Source organism: Talpa occidentalis, unplaced genomic scaffold (genome assembly GCF_014898055.3).
Source record: "Talpa occidentalis isolate TD23 unplaced genomic scaffold, MPIMG_talOcc4v2.1 talOcc4.13, whole genome shotgun sequence".
NCBI lineage: Eukaryota > Metazoa > Chordata > Mammalia > Eulipotyphla > Talpidae > Talpa > Talpa occidentalis.
This window is the reverse complement of record NW_023601322.1, coordinates 28,364,684-28,379,015: the sequence shown is the minus strand read 5'-3', so window position 1 is coordinate 28,379,015 and position 14,332 is coordinate 28,364,684. Positions and strand designations below refer to the sequence as shown.

At 54.1% G+C, this 14,332-nt stretch overlaps 1 protein-coding gene across 1 annotated transcript in view; it reads right to left on the bottom strand.

Moving 5' to 3' along the window:
* CELF4 (CUGBP Elav-like family member 4) overlaps window positions 1-14,332 on the bottom strand; it is a 208,173-nt gene that overhangs the window by 13,990 nt on the left and 179,851 nt on the right. The window contains exons 5-10 of the mRNA XM_054694081.1: window positions 13,940-14,019; window positions 13,397-13,540; window positions 12,071-12,218; window positions 10,158-10,307; window positions 5,969-6,034; window positions 4,287-4,370 (exon numbers count right to left, since the gene is read on the bottom strand). Coding sequence (XP_054550056.1) covers window positions 4,287-4,370; window positions 5,969-6,034; window positions 10,158-10,307; window positions 12,071-12,218; window positions 13,397-13,540; window positions 13,940-14,019 — 672 coding nt within the window. The remainder of the gene's footprint in view (window positions 1-4,286; window positions 4,371-5,968; window positions 6,035-10,157; window positions 10,308-12,070; window positions 12,219-13,396; window positions 13,541-13,939; window positions 14,020-14,332) is intronic.

Sequence of the window (14,332 nt, the reverse complement as noted above, 5' to 3'; positions counted from 1 at the left end):
AAAGTCTCCATTCTCCTCTCCTGAATATTCAAACTCAGCCCTGGTCATGAGGGCAGAAACCAAAATTTATACTGCCTCCTCCAGCCACTAGGTATGGAGGAGGAGGAAGACAGCCAGGCTCCACGATTACCAAGGGGACCAGCTAGCCCTGTTACAAGAACGGCTCCCCATTTCATACAATAATGCAGCCCTGCCATTCCTATAGCATGAACTACAGGTCAGGTGGTTCTAAGCACTTTGTAGGCATGTTCATTCACCTCCTTGCAGCGGTCTTGTGAGGCAAGTGCTATTGTCATCCCCACTTCACAGATAAAGAAACTGAGGCCCAGAGAGGTTATGTCACCTGCCAAAAGTCACACAGCGAGTAAGGGGTGGAGCCAGGATATGAACCCAAGCCACCTGTCTCCATAGTCTTTGTTCTCCTCTCTCTCTGTCATAAATCCCAGTGCCAGAGAACCCCTGAATATTGTTGTGACCTTTGGAGTTCCGAAATTCCCAATAGCTAAAGATTTACAATTTCCTTTTCAAATGACCAAAACGTCCCATTTTAACTCTTTGACATGGAAATCTTTCCAAGTCGCTTTATTTCCTGCCATCTTAAATGGAGTACACCACATGTAATTTAACCTTTTAAAGTGTGGTTGTATCAAGCATGGTTTCCAACCTGTAAAGACATGCAGGGGGAACTGCTGCGTTTGTTAGAGGTGAGTAAGAACTGAGGTTCTCATCAGAGACAGGTGGAAACCAGCATGAGCATCACCGTGAAGGCTATCGGGCACCCACGTGGGCTTGCACAGCCAGAACCAGCCTCTATTCTCCATCAAATAACACACTTGGGGAGCAAAGAGCTCACTTTGGAGTCTGACCTTCTCTCCTCTTCTCTCCCCTTCTATTGCCCTCTTTCCTCCTGCCATAGACCTCCGTCCCCTTGAGGTTCATAGTCGATAGCAAAGACTCCTCTGACCACAAAGCTGCCCTCTGAGCTGCTGACCTCCTGGATCCTTCACCCCTGCGCCATCTGTCCCCGCTCCCACCTCCCCTCCCTGGACTGTCTCCCAGGCCCAGTGCCAGCTGACGGCGCGTTCAGAACCGGCGCAAGCATGCTCCCTCACATTCTTCCAGGGGTCCCCACTTCTGGATCCCCCAAGTTCCGGTGACCTTCCCCTCATAGTAGCTCCCCCAACTGGTGTTCTCCCTAGGCCATGTGTGAATGTGCCCTCGACTGTCCCCTGCTCCATGTGAGTCTCCTTGGAGCAGGAACCCGCTGGCAGGACCCCTCGCCGGAGACTCCCCACCACCGCTCCTCTCCCTTCCATGCTTCCTGAGTCCATAGTCCATAATCCGCTCTGGGGCTTTCTCCCTGTCTGGAAGGTTTTCTTTCCAACCAGGCTGGGACAAGGGCATTTGCCTCCCTTCCCCCTGCCACCCCCCCCCCCACCAGCGTGTGCCTTTCTTCCTCCTCCCCCTTTCTTCTGGCTTCCCTGACCCTCCACCCCATGCTGACACCTGCCTTCAACTTGGGACCCTCCTCTGAGTTTAGGTTCTGAAAGCTGCTTGAAGAGGGTGTTTAGCTTGTTCTTAAAGCAATAAGGGGCTCTGGAGGGCAATGTCTACAGGCTCAGTGCCAGCCCAGCATGTGATAGCAGGTTCTCTCAGCTCCAGCCTAGTCCCCTGCCCCTCCCCCCAACAGTGAGCCTACCCAGCCTAGTCCTGCAAACCAGGCTTCACTGCATTCCCTCATCACGGATCCCAGAGCATCCAGGACGCAGGACCGGCAGGACTTTACAGGTAATCTGTTTCCAGCCTCCTGAGAAATGGTGAAACAGAGCTCCAGAGACAGAATGTGACTACCTTGACCACACTACAGGCCCTGCCGGAACCAAGGCTGGGCCATCCCTGAGGTAACTTTGCCTGCTCCTGACCCCTAAGTGGGATCCAGGCATCTGGTTTTCAGGTTCAGCTCAAAGATGAGGAGCTGGAAAGAGGGTCCTCCCCATGAGGCAGTATGTCCTGGTAGTTCAATGGCATCACACCAGAAAGGCCAACCACCAGCATAGCTGGAGGAACCCAGTCTTCTTTCTTGTCCTTCCTTATGTATCATGAGGCTTTGGTCTGGCCCCAGCCCACCCTCAGGCTGTCTCCCCTGTTCCCAGGCAGCATCATGCCTTTGCACCTGTTCCTCTGCCTGGAATGCCCATCTTTCCATCTCCATGTTCTAGAAATCTTAACCTTCGGGAACCCCAAAGTCTTCCCTGACAACCCCAATCCCAGCACCATGAGCTCATCCTCAGGCAGTATGGCTCTGTAGGTAATGGGTCACGAATCATCCCCTCCATAACCTACTCCCCCAAGATAGCTCATTCTGTGCACCACAGTCAGGGAGAATGGGGACAAGAGCAGGGGGCCCCTCCACCCAAGAGGAAACTGGGGGGCAGGTCATACAGGGTCTGGCCTAAGAAGCAGGGCACGGGGGTGGGTGAGTTATAGCTGCTTGGGAGATGGAGAGAAGCATGAGGAGTTCAAGTGGGACTCATGGGGTGGGATAGAGTTTGGGGGGGCAGGGGCGGGGGACAGGTGGAAGACCTGAGTTTAAGGCCAGAGGTGGGGCTGTCACATGTATCAGTCAGGGCAGCGTTGACCTGTAGCCGTGTTTGTAATTGTGTGTGTATGTGTGGGGGAGAATGGGGGCAGAGTCTGGAGACCAGTGAGCCCAGGTTGGAGTAATAGAGGATGTTGACTAAGGTTGAGGCTGAGTCAGCCTGAAGCTAGTGGGGTGACAAAATTAGGAGGGCCCCTAGGCACAGCTCTAGGCACACCTCTGTGGTATGGACCTGGGACAGGAAACAATGAAACTCTTAGACACCCCACCTCTAAAGGGCTCTGTTTTGAATGAAGGCGTGCTTTGGGGGTAAGAGAGCTGGGGCAGGTCAGGCTCCAGGGTCAGAGTGTCCCAGCAAGGTGACACTCTGGTGGAGGTAGAGCTGATGTACAGATGGTGGGCCTAGGAGTGAGAGAAGCAGCAGGATGTGACTACAGGGTGTGGGCAGGGGTCCCACTGTGCACCCTCTGGGTTCCTGTAGCTTGGTTTTCCTGGCCATGGGGAGAAACAGATCTCAGGAGCTTCCTAGTGTGTATAAAATGGGGTGACATGCCTCATGTATGACTTTTGAGGGGTGACAATTGTTAAAGGAAGGGCCACGTGCACAATGAGAAATCCATGGGCAACTTTAAGTGTCCAGAAGGTAGACTTGAGCTAGTGTCATCCTCATGGCCTTCTAGAGAATGGCCACCACTGTCCTCATTTTACAGATGAGGACATCAAGGCTGAGAGAGGTGTTGCTGACTGAGGGGGGAGTCAGACCCATACAAATTTGCTGAAAAGCCCAGGCTCTCAGGCACTCAGGGCTCCGCGCCTGTCCAGGGTCTGTCTGACCAAATGGGTTTGGCCCAACGACCCCCAAGGTCTTTTCCAGAATTAACCTATATCCCACAGTTCCGGGACAGTCTGCTGCAGGGGTTAGGAACCGATGATTTAGAGGCTATTGGAAGCCCCTGGCCATGTGGGTTATGGGGGCAGATACGGAGGCTTCACTGGCAGGGTGACATTTTCATGGAGGTGGGGAGCACAGGGCTATGTCAGTGTTCCTGCCCTTATCCCTCAAATTGAGCTCACTATGAGCAGGTTCACAGAATTCCCGGAGTGGGCTTATACTGCTGCAGTCTCAGGCTCTGGAGTGGAGGACATGAGGGCCTCTGAGGCCAGCCTTCTGAGCCCCACCAGCTCTGCCTGGCCCTGTTCAACACCAGGGCCTCTGGCCACGGCTTTCCAGGCAGCCCTTCTTCCACTGGCCTGTCCTGGGGCCTCCCATGACCTCACAGGCCAGGGAGTCCTGCCTGCCATCCGAGAACCACTCTTTCTCCTGGTCACCAGAGGGCACCAGTTCTGTCCATAATGTAGCGGCCTCCCTACCTCCCCCTTCCTCTCCACCAGCTGAAGCCTATCCATCAGGGGAGGGGGGGTTGTTGGACCCCACCTCTTCTAGGACCCCACCTTCCTGACCTCCTGCCCCTCTGCTTTGCAGAGCTGCCCATGAGAAGTGAACCTCTGAGCTTAGGTGGGAATGTGCCCCACTTCACGGCCCTGTTTTCCTCCCTCACCCTCAACACAACACACAGCCGTGGTCACCTTCCCAATGAAACGCCCCAGCCAAAGGCCCAGATGACCAGCCTTTTGGGGGAGACTTGGGAATGGGGAGGGGCCTGGGAGCCCCGGCTCGAAGACTCACCTTCTCTCTGTTGCTGGGGGATCATTGGAGGTGGCTGAGGAAAGGCCTGGCTTATCTGACCATAGGCAGCAGGGTAGGCAGCTGCTGGAGGGCCAAAGAGTAGAGGCAAGAGCGAGAGGCGGTGACAGTGACGTGGAGAGAGACAGGGCAAGAGGCAGGAAGAAAGAGAGAAGTTTCAGTATCGAGCAGTAAAAGCAGACCAGCCAAATAGTGCATTTCAGCTCAGCCACTTAGGTAAAGCCAGATCTCAGCAGTGTACAGGAGAAGCAGCACAGTGAAGATCAGAAGCTGTGTGTGTGTGTGTGGGCATGCGTGCGTGTGTGCGTGCATGCGTGCGTGCGTGCGTGCGTGCGTGCGTGCGTGTGTGTGTGTGTAGACGAGCTTAATCTGAAACAATGGATAACACGCACAGGTGGGTAACCCACAGTAACAGATAACCAAAACCATCAGAATGTCCTTGTTTGGGTCAGTCACACCACCTGGAACCCCGTTCGCTGAGCCACAGCTGACTCGGGCTCACGCACCCTCACTCCCACTCGGATGGCTCCTGGGAGGGAGGGGGCATAGCCCCAGCTGTGGACTTGGTCCCGCGATCACACAGGCGGATGGTCTCCGGGGGCAGAGGACTGAGTTGGACATACCTTGTGTTTCTGTATTCCATTGGAAGGGGCCAGAGGTGGGACAGGAGTCGTGACCCCTCCTCAGCCTGGCTGGGTGAGAGCTTGGGGGAGGGGGACCCAGATGCTGAAAGAGCTTCCCTGGGCTCCGGGGGGGTCGGTCGGAAGCCAATGTCACCTGAGTCCCCAGGGGCCAGAAAGTCTCATCACCCTCAAGAGAGCGATTGCTGGATCTTCTAACCACAACGAGGAAGAACCCTGACCAGCTAGATGACAGGACACTAGTTGGGAGGTGGTGATCATGCTATGAATGTGTGTGCATGTGTGTGTGCATGCGTGTGACCCAGTGCCAGGCAAGAGGGAGAGGAGAATGGTGACAGCCCGCCATGGGCCTCCTGCCGTGGCTCCTCGCCTTCCCATTCAGTGACGCGGGGCCACGTGATAGCACCAGACTCTTCTTGCCTCTTTTTCTTACGACCTCTGGCTGCTTATCCTCACTGTTCCCATCATCCTTGCTCAACCCCCACTCCTCCTGCCTGTGTCCTGACTGTGGGGGGCAGGAGTGGGAAGTGCTCCCCATCAGGGTCTCTCCATCCCTTAAACCCAGGCATCTATGGCTCTTGGTCAGTGACTGGACTGCAGGGAACAGCGCTCAGACCTGACCACCCTCCCACCCTTCAGCCTCTCTGCTGTGTGATCCTGGACAAACTGGCCCTGGTGGCACCACAGGGAAGGGAAACTGGCTTCAAGGAGGGGTAACTTCATAGCAAGGTCAAAGTTTCAGCCTGGCTCACCAACTCGTCCGACCTTCTAACCCCCTCTGATGGCCAGGGCACCCTGCCATGTTGGGCGAACTCTGCCTGAACATCAGGTCGCTGGCAGAGAAGGAGGTGGCCTGGGTGGGTGGGTGGGGTCTCTGCCAAGATAGTCCTCCCTCCTTCAACCACATCTCCCTCCACCCCCCTCCTCCACCCCATGCTGCCTCCCTCTCCCGCATAAGCCTGGAGTGGGGAGGGGGCCCTGGTGCCCGGGGTGGGGAGACCATGGGGGCGCACGGATACTAACGACCTGCATACTGCTGCACTCCAGCGTAGGCCTGCTGCAGGGGGTCCGCGGCGGTGGGGCTCTGCGCTGCAGGGAGCCAAGGAGGCAGAGGTCAGTGGTGCCCACCCAAACCGGCCCCGCTCCCACCGTGCCCATGGAGATGACACTGTGGCTGCCGGGCTCTTCTCAACCACTGTAGTGTCTACATCTGACACAGGTATGGGACATCTGACACAGGAACCCTGAGTGCCTGGGCCCTATTGGGGTCCCCCCACCTCTATCCCAGGGTAAAAAGTAAGAAGGGAGAAGATTGCCCGCCCAAATGGGGAGGCAGGCTGCAGCTGGCCTAAGGTGGGAGGGCAAGGGTGGCTCATGCAGAAGGCTGAGAAGGGCTGGGAAGGAGATACCAGAGGGGTGCCTGACCATGAGGGACAGGCTCTAGGGAAGGGCTGTGGGAAAGCGGGGTTACTGGTCGTCAGGAGGATTCTCTCATCCTCATTAATCTCAGCAGAAGTACGGCAGGGGCAGGTCCAAGCTGGGTGAAAGAAAGGGCACAGGAGACCTCAGCTTGCCATTCTGACATCTTGGGGCACCCAATGCCTGCTCAAACTGAGGGACCCCCCTCCCTCATTCTTAGGGAGCTGGCACAAGGCATGGAGGTCTTCCACACCTAGGCCATACCTGAGATACTCTCAGCAGGGACTGGCCACAAATAATGAGGTCTATTTCATCTATCTCACAGGCTGGGAGCGGAGTGGAACCCACAGAAATTGAGGCACCCGAAGACTAAGGAAGGACCTTCCTCCCACCTGATCTTATCAGCCTAGGGTATTATCTACTGTCCAGTGCAAGGAGAGGACCCTTCTGCTGATACTGAGGCAAGAAACCTGGGGCAGCTGCCTGGGGAAAAAGCCTGGTTAACTTCTGCTTCTTTGTCGGCAGAAGCTGCGACAAACCCCCTGGAGCACAGGCCAGTGGTGCCTTGATGATCAGGGTCAGTGATAAATAACAGAGAGGGCTGGTCTGGGAGGCCCAGGGAGGTGGATGAGGAAGCGTGAGTATATCTGGGGGCAAACTGGGTAACACAGGGTGCCAAGAAGAAAGCTATCTGGGCTTATCTGTTGGTGACCCAGGTCAGCCAAACTAACTGGCAGTAAGAATCCCCAAGTGTCCCTTCTGAGCTCTCATCCTGAAACTCTCGATAACATTCTACCACAATAGCACCTGGGTTTCAGGAGAACCCAGGAAAGTCCTGGGGCACAATTCCTTAGAGACTGGCGCTCCCAGTAGTGCTTGGTGGGGTGGTCTCCCCTCCCTCCTGATGCCTTCTCCTGACTCCTCCACCACACTCAACTCTGGAGGGAGAGCCACATCTAGCCCACCCCTGGTCTACGCAGTTGCTCACCCACATAATGTTTTTTTTTTTTTTTAAAGATTTATTTTATTTATTTATTATACCAGCACCGGGTACAGTCAGAAGCGCGGGAGGGTGAGAGAATTCACCAGAGCCAGAGCGGGGAGCAGAGCAGGCAGAAGGACTGAAGTACACTGCTGAGGGGAGCAGCGGGCGGCAGGAGAGGTCTGTGCGCCGTGTGGGACCCTCCTCCGGTGGCCGGGGAGCAGCCGGGGATCGAACCGGCACTGCAGAGGCTGCGGGCAGCTTCGCAACCCAGCGCTCAACCGCTGCGCCACCAGGGAGGCCCTCACCCACATAATGTTTTAATGCAAATTAGAGAAAGGTGTCCCTTCCCCTGGCCACACCATTTGGTGCCCTGTGCAAACATCCCCTGCACAGCTTCCACGGCAGCTGCAGAGCACAGTGCCAGGCTCACAGCAGTGCTCCGGGGAGCTGCAACCCGCAAGATGAATGAAGGCTCCCTAACATCTGGGAGACCCACCCCCTCGGGGAGCCATGTGGCAGAGAGGCCACACTGTGCATTTCCAACACGACCCCAGTGAGCAAGGGGCGCGAAGGGAGAAGCTACCTGGGGCTAGGAAGTGGAGAAAAGCACTCCGAGACCCCTCTCTACTTCTCTGCTTAATGACCTCATTAGTAACTGCCAAAGAGTGAACATTTTGAAGGATCTCGCTCATTACAGCGGCTCCAAACTCCGCATTTAAAGATGGTAAATTAATTTTTTTAATGTACTACTTTTCTCCTTTCCTTCCCTCTATCCCTCCCTCCTGCTCTGGCAGGGAATTGTTTATGGGATGTGGCAGATTGTTACAAATGGGGGAGAGAAACATTTCCAAATTCAATGAGGGAAACAGCTCACAGATGCTGGTGGGGGTGGGGAAGGAACAGGTTTGTCAAAATCCAAAGATCCAGATGGGCTTGTGGGCAAGGAGGAGGGGGAAATAAACCACCCAGATGTGCCGGAGACTGTATCTCCCAGCCCAGGAGCCCAAGGCAGGAGAAGACTTGGAGTCTGAGACTGGCGGGGTCTCTCGCCCTCCAGTTTGCCAAGGCCCTCCACTCCCTCCCTCAACAGCCCAGAGTCTTCTACCTTGAACTACACTCTGCTGCCCTGGGCCCTGCCCCTTCCCTCTCTAGACTTCCTGAGTCTCTTCTCTGTGCACTGACGGGTGAGCTGTGGGGCATTAGGAGGGATCAGGAACAACTCAAAGTTCAAAGTCAAAAAACTGTCCTTTATTGCTCTCCAGCACCATAACCTTGTACTCTGCCACTGGGATGTTTATATTCTGAATGTCGAGACATGGTCCACAAAATCTCCGGGCATCTGTGGTTTTACAAGGTCACATACTGGATTCAGAAGGGCACCCTAAGTGGGGAGTGCTCTTTTACCCACCCTGCCCCTGCTGACATACCCCAGGCTGACCTCCTTTTCCTAGTTGGGCCAACCTCTTTATACCCCCTTCCCCTGACGGGCAGGTCCTCCTGCCCTGGGTCTCCAGGACAGCCCCTGCACAGGCATGTGCTCCTTAGTCTTTGGCACCTCTCCAGCTGTTCTCAGGGGAGCTCTGCTGCGCTTCCTCAGCCAACAGAATTGTCCCTTCACTTGAATCCTTTAGCATTTGCTCTTGATCAAACGCTGTTCTACCTAATTGTCTCAGCATTCTGTCATTGTATATTTTGTTCCTGACTGAATTTTGACTTTTTTTTAAAGATTTATTTATTTATGCATACAACAGCTGGGGTACAGGCCAGAGATGCAGGGGGTGAGAGGACTCACCAGAGATAGAGCGGGGAACAGAACAGGCAGACTGACTGAAACACAGTGCTGAGGGGAGCAGCGGGCCAGTCGGAAGAGGTCTGCTGTGCCATGTGGGTAGCTTCCTGGCCAGCTGGGGATCGAACTCATGCTGCAGAGGCTGCAGATTGCTTCATAGTGCAGTGCTCAGCCCCTTGAGCCATCAGGGAGGCCCCCTGAATTTTGACTTCTAAGGGTTAGGTCTTGCCTTCCTTCTTGGGATCTCCTTTAATTTGGCACAGACTGGGCACTTACTAATACTCATGGGCATCTCATAAGTAACCTCACCATCTGCCCTCCCACGAGGAGGATAGCGTCCTCTGCCTCTTGCCAGTCTACACTGGGGCTCTGTTGGGGCCCAGCCTCCTGCTCCGATGTGGGTGCATCCTGAGATCAGAGAGAGGGGCTACTCCAAGTCAACTGGACACTCTCCCCACAGAAGTGCTGTGTTTGAGAGGACCAAAGTGAATCAGAAACAGGCCTCCTGAAGCTTCCTGTGTCCATGAAAGGAAGGCTCAGGAGCTGTCAGGGTTTGTTGTTTTGTTTCTGCTCCGAGACTGAATTGGTATGTACTTGCCAGAATGCCAATCCACAAACCACCACTCTTGTCACTAAAGTCTTTTCCTACTTAACAGCAAATATGATTCATCTTTTAGCTTCTACCCCCTCACTTCTTATGGGTCAAATTCACACTCAATTAACTTGCAGTTACATTTTTCTACCTGATTCTGTAACTGCATCTACCCTTTTCTCTCCTGAGGGCGCTCTTTCTCAAACATCAGACTGACACCTCCCCAAGGATGAACGTTTTGTTTCCCTTATCCCATAAGGAGCTCCTTGAGGGAGGACAGCAGGCTGGCTCTCCCTGATCACATTCAGGGTTCTGCCAAGGAATGAGCAGAGGTCAGAGCCACACATTCTCTGTTAAAACAGTAAGGGCAGGGACAGAGTGGGTGAGTGTGCTGCATGGGAAAGGAAGGGCTGCTAGATATGCTCACCTGGGTAGGGGTGGATGCCATTGGCAAACACAGCTTCCGCAGCAGGCTGCCCATTGGCCTGTGGGGGGAGGCCAGTGAAGCCGTTCACCCCAATGGGGGACGGGATGCTAGGCACGGCTGGTGCAGTGATGCCCGGAGGGGTGCTGCCACCTTAATTCCAGAGGTGGGGAGGGGTGGAGAAAGAGGGAGTCAAGCAGAACAAAGGTGAGGCAGGCCAAACCATGAAGTTCCACCCAGAAAACTCCAAGGAACTGGGGATAGACTTGGAATTCATACACCAAATAAGTCCTACCTGTGAATATGCCTTGGAATATCTCCATGTAAAGAGTGACTCCACCCATTCCAATTGTTTCCATCCTTTAAGACAGAGTCCAAATCCCACCTAGCCCATGAAGACATCCCTGACCACTGACCACTGACCACTAGACCTTGGGCCTATAGTACACACACTGTTCTCAGTGTTCTTCACTTTAATAATATTTTTTATCTTCCTTCAGTCTTTTTCAGTGGTTCTTGCTCACACCAGCTAAGTCAGCATGGGCTGGTCCTTGTTCAGCCACGAAGGGAGTTCTAACTTGCTGGCTCAGCTTTCTTCCTCTAGATTACTGAATGGTTGATCTGCCTCCTCACAAAGGAGTTTTGCTACTGGGGTAGTGGAGGTCTTAATTTTGGTGTTCCCTTGCACAGAGAGAGAGAGAGATAGAGAGAGAGAGAGGCCTTTGCAGAGTCCAGCCCCAGCCACATTCATACACGAAGTAGTCACCTTGGTCTCCTCCAGTTGAGGCAGTGGTGATGATCATTGTGACGAGGGTACAGTTGGGGTCAGATGACAATAGCCTGTGCCCTCCTTGCGTAGATGGTGTGGTGACTGTATTGAGGCCTGAGACTGAAAAGGCCTGTCCTCTTCATGTAGGAAGCAAGCTCTGTTTGTGGACAGGACCTAACTCTGGCCTTTAGTCAAGAGTATCCCTAAGTTGGGAATCAGAGCTGTGGGGTGGTGCTCAAGTTGGATCGAGAGATGGCAGTCTTTTGTGGCTTTCACTGGGGAACAAGCTTTTGGATATCAGGAAGGCTGCAATAATGGCCTGAGTGCAGAGGGCCAAGGAAACCTGGTGAATGAGAACCTGGAGTGTCAGGTCAGATCTCGGGAATAGACAAGGGTCTGATGTTGACACTACTGACATTTGGGACCAGACATTTCTTTGTTATGGTGAGTTGTCCTGTGCATTGTAGGATGCTTACAGTAGCTTGTACCGACTAGATTATAGCAGTACTCCACGCCCCCATTTTGTGACAACTAGAAATGTCTTCAGACATTGCCAGATGTCAAGGGAGAGGGTTGAGGTCGGGAGGACAGGATAAAATTGCCCCTGGTTGAGAATCACTGAACTGGACAGTAGTCAAGATCCAACTGAAAGCATGCTCTGTGAGCAGGGTTGTTTCCAGCCCACCATTCTTTGATATTTCTTGGGTTCTTGCTTTTGTAACTGTCTTGGAAAAATTCAGTAAGCCTAAGTTCGGTATACAGGGACCAGGGACCAAACGAGGACACAGAATGGGCAATGTTCTTCTCCCTTCAGACCTCAAAAGGAGATGCTTCCATGTTAACTCCTTTCCAGATAGCTACAACGGAGATCATGGTGAAGTGCTTACTGACATGACTAATCAACTTGAGTGAAATTATCATCACCCTGAAATCATATTATGGACTGCATGGGACACACATGCCATTTTCCCTTGGGTCCCCAGGGATCAGAACATGTTTGAGACAAACTGCCAGAGAATCAGGGCTGTTTGCACCTAGATACCATGTGCTCTGGCCACAGGATGATCCACTGGTAGCCAAAGGTCCCAGCCTGGGTCGGGTTGTTCTCCTGCTTGGCCAGGTCCTGGGCTGGTAACCCCCAGCTCACCTGAGGTTGGGGTCATGGGTGCGGCCGCCAGGCCATTCATGTTGAGGGCTGCCATCTGCTGCATCTGGGCGGCGGCGAAGGCAGCCATGGGGTTCAGGTAGCCACCCTGCGCGACTGATGCCATTAGTGCCGCTTGCTGCTGCATCAGCTGGGGCAGAGGGAGTGGAAAAAATATCATGCACTTCCGGGAGGCAGCCCTCCCCACCAAGGGGTTCAGCAATGGAGGCCAACATCCCAGGCCTGAATACTAGGGAGCTTAGACACATTTCCCCTGAGAGCCCTGATACTTGTTCAATTCCTGCCCTTGTTCTCAGTGGCTATTAGAGACCACCCCGAGAGAGAACTATATTCAAAAATAATGGTAGGGTCTTCAGGGCTCTCAAGTTGTGGTAGATGGCGGGGGAAGGGGACTGGCTCCATGCGTGCTCATCAGCCTTGGGATAGGCCTATCATTCGTGGAATTGCCTCCCAAATTTCTACAGACATATTGGATAAGCCTCTGCAGAATTCATTTAGCTTGAATTTCTGTCAAAAATGGTCCTAACTTGGAGTCTTTGGGGATAGAAGTGACAGGAGAGTTGTGAAAAGAACTCAAGGTACCCCTAAAGTTCTCAGAATAGTTAGTGGGGACCAACTGGAGAGGTTGGTTAAACTGGTCATGTGTGGACAGTTGCTAAATAAGGGAGGTGAGCTTACAAATTTAGAAGCTGAACACTGGCCTACTTCAGTTATACCCGTGGTGTGGGGTGTGGTAGGCTAATCAGGGTAGATGCTGGCAGAAGGCTCCCCAACATAAATGAAAAAAGTGGGCCTGTGGTCTGAGGCAGGGCATGGGGAGATTATAGGGGAAGTGTGGAGTGCCTTGGGACACCTCACAACACCCCTGCTAGAGTAACCAGGAGGCCTGAGGACATACTTCTATGAGAAGGGACACGGGTGGGGAGATGGCAACCAAACATCTAAACCTCTATCCTCCCTTCCAGTCAGTTCTTCTAGGAGTCAACTGGCAGGGGAATGCCCAGGGTAGCCTACCTTGTTGCCCTGCCTGGAGGCTTTCTCTCCAGCTCATCCCCTTAAGATCCAGGTCAGCAACCTGCTCTCTCCTGGCAACCATCCTACCTTTCTCTTAAAGCCCTCTGGTGCCTACCCCTAGGTTAGCTTCTGACCTCTCTTCACTGCCCAGGGTGGGATGATGTATTTTCTGAGCCAGGTATAGGACTCTCAGTCAGCACAGTTGGGTGTCCTTCCTTTCTAGGGATCTGCGGGGAGTGAGCTGGAGAACCCCTGCCCTCCACCGTCTCCCCACCCTACTGTGCCTCCACTTACTGCCTGTGCATAGGCGCCATAGGCCCCGAAGGGGATGGCCATGGGATTGAACATGCCCATCTGGCCAGCCATCTGCTGCATTCGCCGCATTGTGCGCTCCTTGTCTGTGTCGGCGAACTTGACCACCAGACTGGATGATGCTCCCTGAAACAAAGACGGCACGTGAGACCCTCTTTCCAGGCTGCCTTGGCTCCCAACTGTCTGTGCCCCTGGCCCGGGTCCACCCGCCCTTCTCCCTGGGGCAGTATGGGGGCTTGGAGGTTGGGAAGGCTTGCTCCTGCCATTTGCCTAAGGATCTGAGGGCATTTTCTGAGTGACTTCAGGCCAGTCCTTCTACATCTTCAGACTTCAGTCAGTGTCTTTGTTTAGGAAGTGGGAATAATAGTAATGCACTCCGGTTTCAAGCAGACTGTGCAAGCAGGGCGCCTTTGGCACTGAGGAGAACTCTTGAGAGGGTGATCAGGTCCCTAAGGGGCTGTGTGGGGTGGTGGGGAGGTCTCTGTCTCTGCCCTGTCCAGCGACCCAAGGGGTGGCCACACTCACCGGCATGGTCTGGCTGCCGTGCAAAGCGTTGATGGCGGCTTGTGCCTCAGCGTGAGAGGAGTACTTCACAAAGGCGCATCCTGGGGGACAGGAGCGCCTGAGTCACCAGCGGAAGGCCCAGAGGAGGGCCAGACCAGCAGGGGGCTTAGAGGCAAAGACCGAAGGGCCAAAGGGGAGAGGGCGCATCCCAGATGAAAGCAGAATGGGTGGGACACAGACTGAGAGAGAAAGAGACACACCAAGAAACAGAGACAGAGCCACACAAAACAGAAAAGACCTGGACAGGCCCGAAACTTAAGAGTCCTTTTAAGTCTAGCCGCCCCTTTCCCACCCCCACCCCCCACCCCCACTTCTGGATGTGGCTGGGAGCCTTTATCCCCCCAGGAGCAATCT